The 17,057-nt window shown below is 53.9% G+C and overlaps 6 protein-coding genes across 6 annotated transcripts; 4 read left to right on the forward strand and 2 right to left on the reverse strand.

The window, feature by feature from the left end:
• The first annotated feature begins 108 nt into the window (after positions 1-108).
• LDX57_010724 (flavin-containing monooxygenase) lies at positions 109-2,732 on the forward strand. Its single transcript, XM_046092470.1, has one exon. It carries the CDS (start codon positions 588-590, stop codon positions 2,616-2,618), a length of 2,031 nt encoding a protein of 676 aa, XP_045948448.1. The 5' UTR covers positions 109-587; the 3' UTR covers positions 2,619-2,732.
• Positions 2,733-3,023: 291 nt separating this feature from the next.
• On the forward strand, positions 3,024-5,694 carry SNF1 (SNF1 family serine/threonine-protein kinase; the record flags this gene model as incomplete). Its single annotated transcript, XM_046092471.1, has 4 exons — positions 3,024-3,433; positions 3,512-4,347; positions 4,451-5,086; positions 5,150-5,694. The coding sequence occupies 4 exons, from the start codon at positions 3,024-3,026 to the stop codon at positions 5,692-5,694; spliced, it is 2,427 nt and encodes an 808-aa protein (XP_045948449.1).
• A 1,316-nt stretch (positions 5,695-7,010) lies between these two features.
• On the forward strand, positions 7,011-8,388 carry LDX57_010726 (DUF3500 domain-containing protein; the record flags this gene model as incomplete). The annotated part of the gene is made up of 2 exons (XM_046092472.1): positions 7,011-7,221; positions 7,298-8,388. 2 exons carry the CDS (start codon positions 7,011-7,013, stop codon positions 8,386-8,388), a joined length of 1,302 nt encoding a protein of 433 aa, XP_045948450.1.
• Positions 8,389-9,091: 703 nt separating this feature from the next.
• On the forward strand, positions 9,092-10,476 carry LDX57_010727 (WD40 repeat domain-containing protein; the record flags this gene model as incomplete). Its single annotated transcript, XM_046092473.1, has 6 exons — positions 9,092-9,101; positions 9,158-9,271; positions 9,329-9,368; positions 9,419-9,514; positions 9,586-10,214; positions 10,340-10,476. 6 exons carry the CDS (start codon positions 9,092-9,094, stop codon positions 10,474-10,476), a joined length of 1,026 nt encoding a protein of 341 aa, XP_045948451.1.
• A 445-nt stretch (positions 10,477-10,921) lies between these two features.
• Positions 10,922-12,709, reverse strand: LDX57_010728 (putative RNA binding protein; the record flags this gene model as incomplete). Its single annotated transcript, XM_046092474.1, has 7 exons — positions 12,538-12,709; positions 12,390-12,455; positions 12,039-12,070; positions 11,940-11,977; positions 11,813-11,873; positions 11,685-11,751; positions 10,922-11,623 (listed from the first exon to the last, which is right to left on the reverse strand). Exons 1-7 carry the CDS (start codon positions 12,574-12,576, stop codon positions 10,922-10,924), a joined length of 1,005 nt encoding a protein of 334 aa, XP_045948452.1. The 5' UTR covers positions 12,577-12,709.
• On the reverse strand, positions 12,710-15,860 carry ain1 (alpha-actinin, sarcomeric (f-actin cross linking protein)). Its single transcript, XM_046092475.1, has 4 exons — positions 15,350-15,860; positions 15,143-15,209; positions 13,422-15,029; positions 12,710-13,369 (listed from the first exon to the last, which is right to left on the reverse strand). The coding sequence occupies exons 1-4, from the start codon at positions 15,403-15,405 to the stop codon at positions 13,166-13,168; spliced, it is 1,935 nt and encodes a 644-aa protein (XP_045948453.1). The 5' UTR covers positions 15,406-15,860; the 3' UTR covers positions 12,710-13,165.
• Positions 15,861-17,057: the final 1,197 nt, after the last annotated feature.

Below are 17,057 nucleotides of genomic sequence, written 5' to 3' on the forward strand. Positions count from 1 at the left end.
GTGAAATCGAGTAGGTTATAGAAGACATGAGAACGGCGTGTCATCAATTAAACATCTACGACCCCGTGGGTCTGGTAGGGAGCTGAATGGCCTCACCAGAGCCCAAGGTCTGTTAATTGGCATTGGCGGTGGTCCGGCTGTGGATGAGATCTTCCCTCGGGACTGAGCCGACGGATATCTGCGTCATATTGATCCTGGAATGATTGATCTCCACTGTCCGAGCAGGTTTGTGGCCTGATTCATGCTCGCCATCAGATGGGCGCTTAGACTACGGGACATGACCACCCGGGCAGCCAGTAGGGAAGGTCTGTCTCCACCCGCCAAGCCCTGTAGATGCATGAACCCTGGAGATATTGCCATTGAGAGAGAGGACGTAGGTCGACTAGGATATGGAACATACCCCGCGTATAAACCGTACTTCTGAAGGTAGGAATGTAGGGGTTTGGGTGTAACCCACATTGGCGGTGTAACCCCATGTCTCCCTGCCGCGCTTCGACATATCACACCGTAGAGACATAAATGGCACAGCAGACCAGTCCCCTGCCTTGAATTATCACTCCAAAGGGTCAAATACACCTCGCTCTGGTATGGCTTCCACCGACATCTCCAAAACCGAATTTGCGGCTACGTTGGAGAGATATGCCGTCGAAGCCAAGAAGCGTCTTCGTGTAGACGGTGTCGCACAGTACGCCGACATTGCTCTTACGGATAAGTTCAAGCAATTCGCCGAGGATCCTTGGATTCGAGGCGAGGAGAACCGGCGCAAGAACCCGTACCTCTCGCAGCCGCCTCCCGTGGCGAACGGCGGCCACGTCAAAGCGGTGATCACCGGTGCCGGATACGGGGCGCTGCTCTATGCCGTGCGGCTCATCCAGACGGCCGGCTTCACCGCGGAGGACTTCGTCTTCGTGGATTCCGCTTGGGGGTTCGGCGGGACGTGGTACTGGAATCGGTACCCAGGTCTCATGTGCGACGTGGAAAGCTCGTGCTATCTGCCGCTGCTGGACGAGACCGAGTTCATCCCGCAGCACCGATACTCCTACGGTCCGGAACTGCGGCAGTATGCCGAGCTCATTGCGGAGAAGTACGGACTGCAGAAGCGGCCATTGTTCGGTTGCACCGTCAAGGAAAGTCGCTGGGACGAAATCCAGTCCCAATGGGTGACGACGATGGTCCGGAAGCGCCCCGTCGGTACCAAGACAGTGGAGGAAAGCTATGTGCTTCATTCAGACATGATCATCTTGGCCTCGGGGCTCCTGAATCGTCCCAAGCTGCCACGCCTGCCGGGGCTCGACATCTACCGTGGCCACGTCTTCCATACCTCCCGCTGGGACTACGACTACACCGGCGGTTCACCGGAGGATCCGACGCTGAGCCGCTTGCGCGGGAAGAAGGTCGCACTCGTCGGCACCGGCGCCACGGGCATCCAGGTCGTGCCGGAACTGGCCAAATGGGCCGGACAGCTGACTGTGTTCCAGCGCACTCCATCCGCCGTGGACACGCGCGGGCAGCGAGCCATGGACCCCGAGACGTGGCGACAAGATGTGACTCAAGGGCGAAAAGAATGGCAGAGTGAGCGCCGCATGAACATGGCCGCGTTCGTGTCTCGGGTGCCCGACCGCCCGGCGAGGGACCTGGTGGACGACGGTTGGACGCACTTCCCGTCGCTGTCCGGGCTGATCGGAGGACCCGCGGCTGCCTCGCTGACGGAGGCGACGGTAGGTGAGTACGTGGAGTCCTTGCACCGACTGGATATGCCGCGACAGGAGCGCATTCGCCGGCAAGTCGACGCCGTGGTCGCGGACCCGGTCACCGCCGAGAGTCTCAAGCCGTGGTATCCCGGCTGGTGCAAGCGGCCATGCTTCCACGACGAGTACCTGGGGGCATTCAACGAGCCGAACGTGCGCCTGGTCGACACGGCCGGGAAGGGAATCGACGGATTCTCGTCGACAGGGGTACAGTTTAACGGACAAGAGTACGAGGCCGACGTCGTCATCCTGGCGACTGGATTCGAGTCTCCCGCCGCGGGAGCGCCGTCCTTCCGCGCGCGGATTGGTATCACAGGCCGAGGGGGAGTCACGCTGGATGAGAAATGGACGAAGGGCGTGGGCACTCTCCACGGCGTCCTGACCCACGGCTTCCCCAATCTCCTGCTAGCCGGCGTGACGCAGGCCGGGTCGACCGCCAATGCCGTGCATATGGTCGACATTCTGGCAACTCACGCGGCGCAAATCATCGCCGCCGCACAGAAGCAGGCGGACTCGTCGGGGAGACTGGTGATCGAGCCCATCTTTGAAGCCGAAGAGGCCTGGGGCATGGCGGTAGCGAGCACCGCCTACGCCTACGCTGCCATCCCCGGTTGCACGCCGAGTTATGCCACACTGGAAGGCGCCTCGATGCAGGCCCAGACAGCGGAAGAGCAGATTCGAGTCGCCAGATCGATCCCTTGGGGCAGGGGAGTTACCGATTTTGTGAACGTTTTGGCAGCCTGGCACAAGGATAACGAGCTGCAGGATATCCATGTTAGCCGGCGGAACGATGGTATAACTCGGATGCTGGATACTGTTTCTGAAGGGGTGCAACGGCAGGCCATGATGTATCCTAAGCCACGACTGTAGTGAGAATATGAGTGCAAGTCGTACATACAGATAGTGTCTACCTACTCCGTAGGTAGAGAAAAGTAGCGACTTCGGCGGTTGAGCCCCTCCAAGTCTTCCCGCCCCGCCGACAAAACAAATGAACAACAGAAGAACAGAACAACTTCCATCGCTCCACTTTTCACAGCAGCCCTGACCGGCTTGTGGGGGAAGTTCGACTATTTGGAGAACTCGGTTGATTCATATGATCATTCTGATTATTCCATTTCCCCTGCTCTACTGAGTACACAGTAGTTAAACTCTTCTGATCCGCCGTTCCACCGATTGCCGTTCACTTCCACCGCCTAAAATCCATCACGTCACGTTGCCATCTCTCGCTCTCTCTTTCGCTCTCTCTTTCGCTCTCTCTTTCGCTCTCCGGGAAGGATGGCCGCTGCCTTCGATGACGAAGATCTCTCCGTCCCCCTCCCATCCTTCGACCGCGACCGTGATCGTCGCCGTGATCGAGTTCCTGGCGCCCCTCCTCCTGCCGCCGTGAATTACTCCGCCATGGCCATGCCTCCGCCCTCACGTCCGACCGCAAAGGGCCCCGACCCGTCTACTCAGTCCCCGGCCACCACGAGAGACATGCAGCGACTCGATCAGTATCAGACCATCAAAATCCTCGGCGAGGGCTCGTTTGGTAAGGTCAAATTGGCCATTCACCAACCCAGTGGCCGCCAGGTTGCCTTGAAGATCATCTCCCGACGCAAGCTGCTGTCGAGGGACATGGTCGGTCGGGTTGAGCGCGAAATCCAGTATCTGCAATTGCTACGACATCCCCATATCATCAAACTGTGCGTTTCTTCTTCTCGTATTGCGCCTTCGTACCCAATGCGAAGCGACTGCTGACTGATTGCCTGGGGTTCTTGCAGATACACCGTCATCGCTACGAAATCCGATATTGTCATGGTCCTGGAATATGCCGAACGGGAGCTGTTCGACTACCTGGTGAAGAGGGGACGATGCAACGACACCGAGGCTCGCAAGTTCTTCCAGCAAATCATTTGTGCCGTGGAGTACTGCCATCGTCATAAGATCGTCCATCGTGACCTGAAACCGGAGAACTTGCTTATCGACAGCGAGAAGAATGTCAAGATCGCGGATTTCGGGTTGAGTAACATCATGACGGATGGTAATTTTCTGAAAACCAGTTGCGGAAGTCCGAACTATGCCGCCCCCGAGGTCATCTCCGGCAAGCTGTACGCGGGCCCCGAAGTCGACGTCTGGAGCTGTGGTGTCATTCTCTACGTGCTCTTAGTGGGACGACTGCCCTTCGACGATGACTATATTCCGGCCCTTTTCAAGAAAATTGCCGCGGGCAACTTCCATATGCCTCCATATATCTCACAGGGGGCTGCTCGGTTAATTAAGATGATGCTTCAAGTGCACCCGGTCCATAGAATCACCATCCCCGAGATTCGTCAGGACCCCTGGTTCCTCCAGGATCTCCCCAAATACCTGCAACCGCCGCCGGAAGAGTTCATCGCACCAGGTGTGGACCCAAACAAGGTGATCGATCCGCGCAAGCTGGCTCCCGGAAAGCCCCTGTCTGCGCAACACAAGATAAATCAAGTGGCCATATCCAAGCTGGAAAGGAGCATGGGATATGCCCGCGAAGACATTGAGGAATCATTGAAGCATCCGGAACCAAGCGCCGTCAAGGATGCCTTCTTCATCATTGTGGAGAACGAGATGATGCAAACCAATTGTAAGTGTTGGCCTGGCCGTATTCTGGTTTTTGTCACAATTGCTTTAAAGCAACTCCCCTTCAACATGGAACTATTCAATGACCTGCTGCTAACACACAACAGCCCCAACGGAGGATCATATGATGGGCTCGACCGTGTCGCCTGCTCCCCTCCCCGAGAAGGTCACTCAACGCCCGGCAGCTGCAGCAGATAGACCACCGGCTGCTCGTCCGCAAGGAGCCCAACCAACCGCTCTTCCTACAAGAACCAGAAGTGGCTCTCAACGCCAAAATTTCCAGTTGTCGCAGCAAAATGACCAGGAGGACCCGGAGGAGCCCCGCCTGAGCCATGTCAGAATCTTACCGACCAGTTTGCCCTACGTCCATGATCAGCTCATGGAGCAGCGGGAGCGGGAGCGAGAGCAGAGAGCCCAAGCCGCGGACCGGTTGTTGGAAGAGCGGGCGCAGGCCAGGGCAAAGGACGGCGACGACCCCAACCAGGCCAGTCACGACTGGCGCTCGCGAGAGGAACAGGAGGCAACGGCTCGAGCCTTGAAGCCTCACTCTCGTAGTATCGTCGATCTCGAGAAGCTGCGGTTAGAACCCCCGGAGGGACGCAGTGCACCTCATCAACCGAGACGGACCCGGAAATGGCAGTTTGGAATCCGATCGCGGAACCAGCCCTACGAGGCGATGCTTTATCTTTACAGGGCCATCGCAGCCCAAGGGGGCATCTGGGACATCGTTCCCGACGAATCCGGTAAGTATCCAGATTGCCTGAATCATTTATGTATGTCCTATGCTAACATGACAATGCACGAAGGTACCCAAATCGGAGGTCAGGAACCGTCCGCCGACAAACCCAAGCCGCTGCAAAGCAAATACCCCGATTTGCCCTCCGACTACTACATTCCCAAGGACCCCTGGTTTATCAGGGCTCGTCTTCTGAAAGAGGGAGTGAAGGCGCCCGGCGCGACGGGAAGCGTGCAGAGTAGTCGAAGCGACCTGGAAGAGTTCCGTCGTCGATTCAACCTGAGCGGACCATCTTCTCTTGATGAGAAGAACTGGACACCCGTGGAACCCGGCAACGTGTCCGGTCCATCTTCGACCACACAATATCATGCGATCCGAGGAATCGCCTATGGCGTTTGGGTGTTTGTGGATATCCAGTTATACCAATTGGAGGAAAATAACTACATGGTCGACTTTAAGTGCGATGGGTACCAAAACGTGATCCGCGCCGAAGGAGACGCTGAATGGCATCCGATCAGCAAGCGATTCCGCAACAAGGAAAAAGAGGTCACCAGTCCGTATCCGTTCCTCGACGTGGCATCTGATCTAGTTGCACAGCTAGCGGTAGCGAGCTAGAAGAGTCGGTGCAGCATGTTTGTTTCGAGCTTTGACAGCAGGCGTACTATGGGAGATTTGGGTGCATTTAACTTGGCGTTGGTGATTGTACATCTTTTTGTTGAGAAAATTTGACTAATGATCCTTTTCACTTTACCTTGCATGTCGGCGAAGAGAATGTGCTTTCTTCAGCTATGCCGTTCAATGATTGATCTATATAGCGACTATGAATACCTCTTTTTGTGCATTCGGTGCTTTTCCACTTCTCCTTCCCGCTTGCGCCACTCGTGTGGGGAACCGACAGTCAGTATGTATATCTATGAATCTAGGAGAGGACTGATCTCATCCTAACCTGCGATTCTCTTGCCGATCAAGTAAATGTATGCCAACCCGTCCCTATATACGCATCCTCGACACACTATTAGCCAGATTCCTGCCACCACATAGCACGTTTACGGTGAAGCTTACCAATAAATATGCTTGACGCAAACGAAGCGGCGGCAAACATATTGAGTTCTGTGATCTTTTCAAACTCTAAGCCCGATGGACCCGTCTTACATATCTGAGCTATCGGAGAATGCGGTCCCGGCGCGAAGATTCTCAACATTATTCTTTGGCCCTTTGATAGTTTCACGGTGTGGGTGGATCAGGAGACACCTGCGTATTGGCAACAGGCCATCGAGGAGCATCGGGCAGCTCCCCACCGGAGACCGGGACCGATTGCAAACCCGGGCGGTCGTTCATGGGGTGGGCTTTGAACCCCAGCCCGGGGAAAAGGGCGACAAGTGGATACGGCTGATGGGGTTGAGGGAGGGTCAGGCCATCTTGGTGCGTCCGGACCAGCATATCCTGGGGAGCGTTCACTGTCCCCGGGGCAGCTGTGGCGGTTGTCCAGAGCGGGTTTTGGGTGGGACGAGGATGGGACCCTTTCCCCTGATAGAACCGAGTAGATATCGGCTTCTCCTGCAGCTGGTCGGAATTCCCGAGGCAGGGCGTTGCGGGATATCAGCCGGTAGACGGTCTACATGGAATAGAAATAACCGGTAGATAAACGCAACAGACTGTGCAATTCTTGACGCTCTCCAATCAATCATGTATTTCCTGCAAAGCTTGTATAGCAATCGAATCCTCCCCACCGGCTCAAGTTCAGTCGGAAAAGTCGTTTGCCGCTCTCCACAGTTCGTGGGGAAGGCGAAAGTGGGGAGGAAGCAGCCGGGGAACATCCGACGATTAACTATGAACCATCCCATCTCCAACATTAAATATCGTTCCTCTCCGCATTGTCTCCCCTCACCTGTAACTCCCCCTCCATAGTCCCTACCACGCATCCTTGCGCCATGTGCTCATCTCACTCCCAGGAGCCTTCGGGCGAATATCGGCAGTATTTGCCAGACCTGAATCTGCCTCGGTTTCAGGCAATGCGCAAACAAGATGCGCACGAGTATGCGAATGACTTCAAAACGGGACGAAATCCGCCGTGGTTGCATGCGCTGTACATGCACTGGCTGGACCTACTACAGGAGCCTTTCAAGGGAGTGACGACGGACGGTAGGTTCTCAATAATATATCTATCTTTTGGCATTTACCCTGTAGCCTAAGACCTAGTATACTGACAAAGCCACAGGAACCGTACGCCCCGGTCTCTTCACCCTCCAAGACGAGGACGTTCCCATCGACGACATCGTCAACTCAGTACATTCTCTTTTCGCTACCCTGACGCAACCCCAGCGCCAATCCCTCTCCTACCACATCGACTCCCCCGAATGGCGCACCTGGTCGAACCCAGAGTTCCTCCTCAGCGCCAAAGGCTTGCGTCTGGACGAAGTGACGCCCGCCGTCCGCGACGCCATCATGACCGTCCTCCGCATCACCCTTTCACCCGAAGGCTACGACAAGGCCGTCAAAGCGATGCGCATCAACCACTTCCTCGGCGAACTGGTAGAGTCGCCGCGCGTCATGAACGAATTCTCCTACAACTTCGTGCTCTTCGGCAACCCGTCTACCACGCGGCCCTGGGGGTGGTCATTCTACGGCCACCATCTCTGCCTGAACATCTTCCTCTACCGGGGCCAGATCGTCGCCTCGCCGTGGTTCACGGGCGCCGAGCCAAATGAGATCGACGCCGGGCCGCACGCCGGCACCCGTATTCTGCAAGTCGAAGAGCAACTCGGTCTGCAGCTGATGCAGTCCCTGAGTCCCGAACTACAGATCAAGGCGCGCGTATATGCCCAGATGCACGATCCAGCCATGCCCCCGGGGCGCTGGAACCGCGACGACCAGCGCCATCTGTGCGGCGCGTATCGCGACAACCGGGAGGTGCCGTACGAAGGCATCACGGCGGCGGAGCTCAGCGAGACGCAGAAGATGCTCCTCTACGGTATCCTAGAACAGTATCTGCTCTATCTATCGGAGCGGTCTCGACGGTTGAAACTCGAGCAGATCCGACGGTTCGAGGCGGAGACGTATTTCTGCTGGATTGGCGGGTTCGGGGATGAGGATCCGTTCTATTATCGGATTCAGAGCCCCGTGGTCTTGGTGGAGTTTGATCATCATTCGGGGGTGTTTTTGAATAATGAGGAACCGAAGAAATTTCATATTCATACGCTGTTGAGGACGCCGAATGCAGGTGACTATGGGCAGGCGCTGAGGCCGTTGATTCCGCCGGTGGAGGGGTTGGTGGGGAAGGAGATTACGTGGGAGAAGTCTACTTTATGATCTATGGGAGAAAGAGTAGAAATGGTGCTGGTCACCTGAGAGAGCGATCAAGTACAGTACATAGTGTTCATAGTCGATACTATTCATCTTGTTCCTATGGATCTATAGAGTATCGGTATTACCGTAGGCTACAGGGCCCACCAGCAATAATGCGATAGATCCTGTATGATACCGTCATTGATACCAGTGGATCCCCCATGACTAGCGAGGCTCACGTGTGTCGCAACTAGGCCCAGAATAGCCTAGCGTCAAACGGCCGAGGCAAGGCAGCACGGCCGGTGATTTGACCGAATATCAAAAAGAACTTCCATCTCTCCTACTTCTTCTGGGCCGGGGTTTCCCCTTCATCCTCATTTCCTCCATAACGGGCTGGTGGTTTGTCTTATTTCCGGAATTGCAGTAGTCAGGTTGGCATCAACCGGACTGTTTTCCATTTAATCTCCCGCTCTTTCAGTTCTGAATACGACCCCGCCGCTCTGTGCTCATGACTTGACGAGACCGACGAATTTTCTTCTGTACTTCTATCACTACGTGGATTCTCTGCTCGTTTGGTGTCTTGGAAAGACCTGCTTGTCTTATCTCGTCATATACCACTTTTTTTGTTTTGTAACTCTGTCGACCGAATTGGTTGCTCTGCGCGTGTTCAGTGCGAACTCGTTTAGATTATCTTTTATCGTTGATTTTCTGCTAATTGGAATCTAAAATGGCTTCTGGTATGCCTTGTCTTCTAATTGTTCAGATTGAGGGATTGAATGGCTAATTGCTGCAGACATCCCCAAAGTGGTCCCCCTGACATGCCACGGACATTCCCGTCCCGTGCCGCATATCAACTTCTCTTCCACGGTGGAAGATGATCAGTACTATCTCCTGTCCGCCTGCAAGGGTATGTTTGAATTTCTTCTAGACCAGAAAGAGAATCTCCAGGACTGACCTCTCATAGACAACAACCCTATGCTCCGTGACGGCATCACGGGTGACTGGTCCGTGAATTTCTCCTCGCAGTGAAATCTTGTCTCTAACTCAAGCGCAGGATCGGTACCTTCCTCGGCCACAAAGGCGCCGTCTGGCAAGCCCGTCTGTCTACGGACGCTACCATCGCAGCTACAGCTGCGGCGGATTTCTCCGCGTAAGTCCCTCCCCTCTTTTGAACCTGTATGTAAATCGGGTAGAAGGTCGACGACTAACATTTCCCCACAGTAAAGTCTGGGACACCCACACGGGAGAATGCCTGCACACCCTGCAACACTCGCACATCTGTCGAGCCGTTGCATTCCCCCTGCAACCGTCCCCCCAGGTGCTCGCCACCGGCGGGTTCGAAAAGAAGCTCCGCATCTTCGACCTCTCGCGCGGCAGCAACGCCTCGTCGCCGACCTACGCGTCCGCTCCCGGCGGTAGCGAGAACGGCAATGCGCCCCCGGCCACGAGCTACGAGATCGGGCCCGGTGTACACACTGGCACCATCAAATCGATCGTCTGGAATCAGGATTACAACATCCTGACCACGGCTGCCGAGGACCGTAAGATCCGTTGGTGGGATCTGCGCTCCCGGCACCCTATCTACGAGCACGCCGTTGACGGGCCCATCGGGAGCTGCGAATTAAATACCCTCGCTGTGCGACCTAACGACCCTGGCATTTTGACCGTCGCGGCTGGTAAATCCGTCTATTTGTTCGATGGCGCAGCCCCGGGCCGCTTACTCAAGCAGTCCACCTTCCGGTATGAAGTTGCCAGCGCGGCCGTGAATAACGACTCGGCCAAATTGGTCACCGGTAGTGCGGATGATACTTGGGCGAGGGTTTATGATCTCCGAACTGATGAGGAGTTGGGTATGTTTCTCTTCCTTCTTTTCCTACGCCCTACTTCCTCTTACTCTTCTCCATTTCCTTCTACTCAAATTCTTCCTGAACCAATCAATCACTAACCATGTGTCTTTTGTTTGTTGTGATAATAGAAGTCCAAAAGGGTCACCACGGCCCCATCTGGTCCGTTAGCTTCTCTCCCGACGGCAAGCTCTACGGCACCGGAAGCGAAGACGGCACCATCAAATTGTGGAAGGCGTGTCGGGAACCGTATGGTTTGTGGCGGTGATCTTTTAGCTTACCAACTTACCTACCTACTCCTCTACCTAGGTCTTTTGCTTGTGAGCTTGGGGAGAAATCAATTCCAGGACCTTATTTTTCAGGTCAATTTACTTTTGCTTTCTATGGTTGGGAATCACCTTTCTTCCTGCGCTTCTCCTGAGGATTAATGGAGGGGTTGTTTGATTAGTGGGTAGCCGAAGTTGAAGCTACGTAGATCATGAACGAATAGGAGAATGACGGCGAAAGGAGAGTATATCACAGAGGAAAATAAAAATCTGGTTGAGCCGTGCTATACCTATAATATCACAAAATCGAGGGTCTTCCATCACCCCGCCCATTCGTCCATTCCTTCTGTTTGATGTTCGCCAGCACATTCTTTTTTTGGCTTTTCAAGTTACAGAAAGTTGACCTCCGTTGGCTTGATCAATAAATCAATTTCGATCTAGATCTCCTCACTCGATCATATCCACGTCGTCGTCGCCGCCGGCAGCGGGTGCTGCGGCGGGTGCTGCGGCCGCAGGGGCATGATCTTCAGCGCCGGCCTGTTTCTCGGCCGCGGCGGAACCGCCATTCACTCCACCCCAGTAATCGTCCATTTCCTGGTCCAGCTCCTCTTGCGTCTTTCGGGGTCGGCCATTGGCAGTTCGACGGTTCTCACCACCTCCACCACCACCTTGTCGTCGTCCTCCACCGTTGGCGGGTCGACGAGCGGGCGACCGCTGGCCTGGTACGTATCGGTCGATGTGTTCCGGAGCCGGCTTCGAGACGTCGCTGCGTCGGTAACGGCCCGCGCCACCGCGTCGACCACCGCCTCTGCGACGGCGACCGCCATCAGGGTCATCGCTTGCGCTTCCGGGGCTTAGACTGCGAGCGTCGCGGCCGCCGCGGGGGCGTTCCACGCGGTCGAAGAGGCTACCCTTGGGTCGTTGGATGTTGTCGAAGGGATTCCGGTCTCGTCGGCTAGCACCACCACCGCCGGAGACGATGGACAATCGGATGGGCTGGCCTTTGGCGTTTGCGCCGTCGAATTCACTGATCGCGGTTCGCGCGTCGCTGTTGCGGTTGTAAGTGACATAGGCAACGCCTTCGGAGCGGCCTGCTCGGTCGTAGACGAGGGAGACATTGTTGACGGGTCCGATGCGGGAGAACAGATCCTACACGTGGACTGCGTTAGATGTCATGGCGGTGAACTATCCATCACGGGCGAGCGCATACCTCCAGGTCATTCTCGGTGATATCGTAGTGAAGGTTCTCAATGCGGAGTTTCGATCCGGTATGGGCACTGTCTTGTATCAGCCGAAAGTCCACCAACCTCAGGCAGCCAACAAGCAAGCTAGACATACTGTTCCGGCGGGGGGGAGTAGCGATCACCGCGAGGGCGTCGGGAGGCACGAGAAGGGCGTGCTGCACAGCATCAGATTAGCATCCATCATGACATAATTCTCCCATGGTTCGGGGGGGGAAACACACCATCTCTGTCATCTTCGTACTTATCGTGGACCCAGTCCCTACCATACAAGTCAGCCACGGATCATCCACACCGTCCTTTCTCAACCCAGGATGAAATACAAATCTAAATCGACACGATCCTCTCGATAGGGCTGTTGTGATCGAAGAGTAGAAGACAAGGTCAGCTCGAAGTCAAAGTAGGTGTCATGGAAACTGCTCCATCATAAGATCATCTCATTTTCCGCGAGGATATTCGCAGCCTTGCGACCTCCCGAAATAGAAGGACAAGTGAATGCAGGCTAGCGACTTTCTTTCACGATGCGCGAGGAGGAGGAGGGTTCGAAAGGAGAACAAGAGGAGGGAGGACCTGGTTTTGCGATGGTATTGATTAGTATGATTGTTCCAGACTCTTGGCAGCAAACAAACAGATTTCCAGCGTCGCGATCTTTCAGTCGGATGGAGGGAGTTTACCTTTTTGACGCCATCACGGCGACGACCTTGACCCTGAGGACGGCGACTCCGATTCTGATTCTGCTGCTGGGGTTGATTGTTAGCAGATCTGAGGGGACAAGGGCGATGCAGGGTCGGCCGTAAATCTTGGGGTAAGCTATAGCCTTACAGGACGCTCCGCGATGATCTCGTCCAAGCTGCGGTCCATCTTGGGACACGTGGAGAGGGGACGAACGGGAACAAAGAGGAGGAATAGAATTCAAACAGATAACACTAGCTAGCCCTCTAAGCAAACAGTTGTGAGGGGGTAGTCAATGGAAGGTTGAGGTGAACCAGATGAGGCCGAAAGACAGAGCAAGGATGGAAAGGCCGAGACACGGAGCGGCGAGGTCACGTGGGACCCGGTCTCTCCTGCAGCCACTTTAGGCCTTCTATTATTAGGTCACTACGAAAGTGCCACGGTGATGATCAATATTCCATAATTCTATTCAGATTTTGACTACTCCTAACCCTCTGATCCATGCTAGTGATTGCAAATAATTTTGGTATCGGGGAAGAAACATTCATAACGCAGAAAAAAGGGCAAAACCAAGTGTGCAGTGCGGCCAGCCTGGTATGCATGCAGGAGATAATCGCCCATCAAGACACCCAACCCTCCATTTTGGCTCCAGAAAAACACCAGTTGCTGTATCCGAGTATGAGAGACTAAGAAAAAGGAAAAGAACAAAGGGGGTGTAATTAAAGAAGAAAACTGGGGTGAAAGAAAAGGCAATAAATTTTCGAAAAGGGGGGTTGGCCTAGGCTCCTCCATTGGTGGCTGCATCATGGCCGCCGTTGTTGTTCTCCATCATCTTCTCCATGAAGCTAATGTAGTCATATTTGGCGAGCTCACGGTCTTCGAGCAGGTCGGGCCCTTGGTGTTGGGGCATGGTTTGGACAAGATGCTCAATGAGCTCATCCGGAATCAGAGAGTGCCGAAGATCAAGTTCCGTGACATAGGGCTAGAGAAAGATCAGTCTATGAAGGAAGAAGAAAGACACACATTATACATACCTTGCCATCGGCAACTTCACGGAAACTCTGGAATACTTGTTCGGCCGTGTTCTGGTCTTCCGTTACGCTGACCATAAAACGGATAAACTGTTCAAAGCTGACACCGGCGTTCTGTCCGAGTCTAGCTGGACCGCAAGTCTCGACGTAGACTTGGTGCATCTCTTCTTCGTCATATACAAGACCGAGACTGGCGAGTGCCGCCGAGAATTCAAGTTCGTGGAGGGTGTTGGAGGAGTCGCGATCGAAGTGTCGGAACACAGACTCAAATTCTTCCAATTGAATCGGAGTCAGGTTCGTCATGTTTCGGGCGACGAGTTGGTTATCGAGAAAGGCGAGTTTCTTGGAGATACTGGATTTCACCAGGCTCAACTCGTAGGAAAGTTCGTCTAGTGTATACGTGGTGTAGTCGTTTTCTTCAATGTTCGCTTCGGCGCACTGCTCATCCAAGGCCGCAATGGTATCTAAGAAGGCATCGAGGGGAGGCAGGTTATCATTGAGCCTCTTCACGTGTGCCAGTTGGTCCTCTACATCACCGTCCAGTCCGGAGATCGCAAGGGATAACGTTTTCAGGGTTAGTGCGAAGTCATTTGCTTTGTCTGCGAAGGACCGGCGAAGGGCATTCTTGATGTCACGAATCGTCTCGTTAATAAGCTGGCTACGTTCGTGTTCATCGCGCGTCAAGCATTCCCATTCTTGGTCGCAAACCTCGAGGCGGAGATCCTCGGGCGGGTCATATGGACGAAGTCGGTATGTGCTAAGCTTAGTCTTGATGTTACCCAGCAGGGCTGCGAGGTCCGACTTTTCGGCGACCCATTGGCGCTTCTGGTTTCGCTTATACAGGGAGAATTGGAAAGCTTGGTCTTTGGCGTCCTTGTAGGTCCCTTCAAAGGTGGAGTTCTTCCAGTGTTCACGTTGTTGCCGGATCATACGCAGCAACTGCCTCATCCTCTGCTCGTAAGAGTTCTGCATCTCCCAGGCACCGTGCATGTTGTTGATGAACTTCTCCACTCGTCGACCGGCATTCTCGACTCGTTCCAGTTGCGAGAAGGCATGGAACCAGTAGGCGATGTACGTCATCAGGGACCGCTCGTCGGGCTTCGCAACGTCGCAGACATCGTCAACGTCCAACAAATCCGGGATACCGATTTCGTTCGCGGCGATGTCGAAAGCCAATTTCATGTTTCCGCGGTGATCTTTCTTGTCCAGGGCATCGAAGTCGATCAAGTCGGGACGGTGGATATCCAACAGAGCGCAGAACGCCAGGCCGTCGTTCCAGCTGGTGGAGAAGTCGCGCACCTCTACTCCTTCGTAGCAGGCAGTTTTTCTTTGACACCATAGCAGGAGACCCTCTTTCGCGGTCATACCCTCTTCGTTGATGTCGCTGATGGTGAATCGCAGAATGAGGGTCCATATTAGACCCAGAATGATCTTTCTGTTACCGTCCACAATATCCTCCGCACCGATGTTGGTCATCTGGATGCCCCTGCCTTTGATGAAGTCCAGACTTTTGTTGACATTTTCGAACTTTTGTACTCGCAGCTTCGGATTCGAGGCATAGCGACCAAGGGATTCTGCGCCGAGGATTTCGAGGAGATGGATGAGAATAACCTAAGTAGACAACAGAATCGTCAGCTAGAATTCATGATTGAGGAAGAGGGAGGGGTGAAGTTCGTTGTAGCCCCTCTGGCGATTACGGAAACAAGGCCGCGGGGTTTACTCACACCGGTCGACAGGTCCTGCACCAAGTCGTCAATGAAGATGCGTCGCACCTTTATCTTGTCATTAAGCCTGTTGATCACAAGATGCATTAGCGATCGATATCTCTCAGAAAAGCTTTCTAGAGCGACCGCCTCGAGCGGGCGCAACGGCGAGTTCAAAACGAGGGGTGTGACCGTCTACCACGGCAGAAACAAGGATAGAACACCGACCATTTTGTGAAAGTTTTCTGTTGTACATTGATCCACTGCTTCTCAACCGTCAACATGATGAAGGGTTGAAGTCCAAAGGAACATTCAGGGCTGGGAGGGCGAGATTGCAGTTGTCTGAATGACAATGGGAGCAACGGAAGGGTGGGGAGAGGGAGACGAGGGCAGGGCGACTGATAGAGACCGAGAGGGCGGACTTGGATGGAAAAGGCAGGATCTTCACGACGGACGAATGAGAGAGAAAGAGTGAGGGCAACAATACGATTCGCTCATCCGCGCTGGAACTGAAAGTCTTAGCGGCGACCGTGAGGGAGACTAAGAGTCTAAAGAGCGACAGGGCCGGCGGGACAATGCAGAGAAAATGGGATGGTTGGATGGAGGCTGAAACCGAGTCGACTGTCAGTCTGTCACGTCTGTAGTACGGAGTAGTGTAGTTATTTGGAGTCCGGTCAATGAAGAAAAAAAAAAGAAGACTTCTTTAATACTAAAAGCATTTAGTCCGGGATGCCTGATTCTTCCGGCCAGGAAAGGGGTGCCCTGGTATGGGTACCGTACCAAGTATTAATTAATTAATCTCTATGGCAGTCATGAACAACATAACATGTCAACAATCCCTCCGCCCCCCACAGCAACCGGCCATGGTTGACCGTCGGCTGCTACCAATTTGTTCCCCTGGATCCATTCCTGGGAATTTGGCGATGTTTCATTCCATCAGAATTGCCAGTGCCTCCCCCGTGGCATCCGTGGTGGCTCTCGGAACCTGCAAGCCCGATCGCAGTACTTTGGCGATGGTTCGTCTCGACGGGAGATGATCATCCTCTTTTACCTCGACGGGTATTGTCAATACGGTAATGGCATTTAGCGCTGCAGAGCCCAAAAATAGAAACAGGAGATACATTAAACATTTACGGAGTATGAAGTTATGAACGGAGTAGAGCTCCTGTCATGGCCTGATGGACGCGGTAGTAAAGGCTGATCCATGATAGGCTGAGAAACCGCTTCTATCTCCCTTCTTGTCTCGCTCTCTTCGATCCCAGCTTATACCTTCATTCTCAATTCAGGCACGCATGGAATTCCCGGACCCACTGCGACCCAAACTCTGGTGGCCCAAATCTTCCACATGTCAACTGGTCGTGTTTCATTCCATGACAATATTAAGGAGAAAACGGGGTGGTTGGATATAGATCCGCCAGAGCTAGGAAAGAGCCGAGCGACGTTGTTCTCCCGGGTGGCTGGGAAGCACCGTGATATACTACTTCCACCGCCTCTTGCCCCGGGCGCTTTGGATCTTTGATGCCCAAAGACACCGATCGGAATCACCTCATTTGCGCCTCACTCCAGCCACTCAGCAGCAGATCCAGACTGAGAGCTTCGAGGTCGGAAGAGGATCGGCACCTTTCGATCCGTCTGCGGCTCCATTCCGTCTTGCGCGTCTTGTAGAGGTATACTGAAGCCAGCTTCTCTATTTGCAAAGAATGATGAGCTCTCCCCTCCTTTAGCTGGTATGGTCATTTATTTCTTGGCCCTTCTGCTGTGAGAAATGAGATATGTAACATACAGAATTAAGAGGATATACACTGCGGTCTAGACTAGGCCATCTTCCTTAATATTAATGATGCTTAGTGTGATTTAAAACTTGCAAAGTGAACTGGCAATTAGTCAGTACTCGAGAAGAACATTCTGATCAAGACCAGGAATCAATCTAATGAAC

This window comes from Aspergillus melleus (assembly GCF_016097325.1).
Source record: "Aspergillus melleus strain CBS 546.65 chromosome Unknown contig6, whole genome shotgun sequence".
Classification (NCBI taxonomy): domain Eukaryota; kingdom Fungi; phylum Ascomycota; class Eurotiomycetes; order Eurotiales; family Aspergillaceae; genus Aspergillus; species Aspergillus melleus.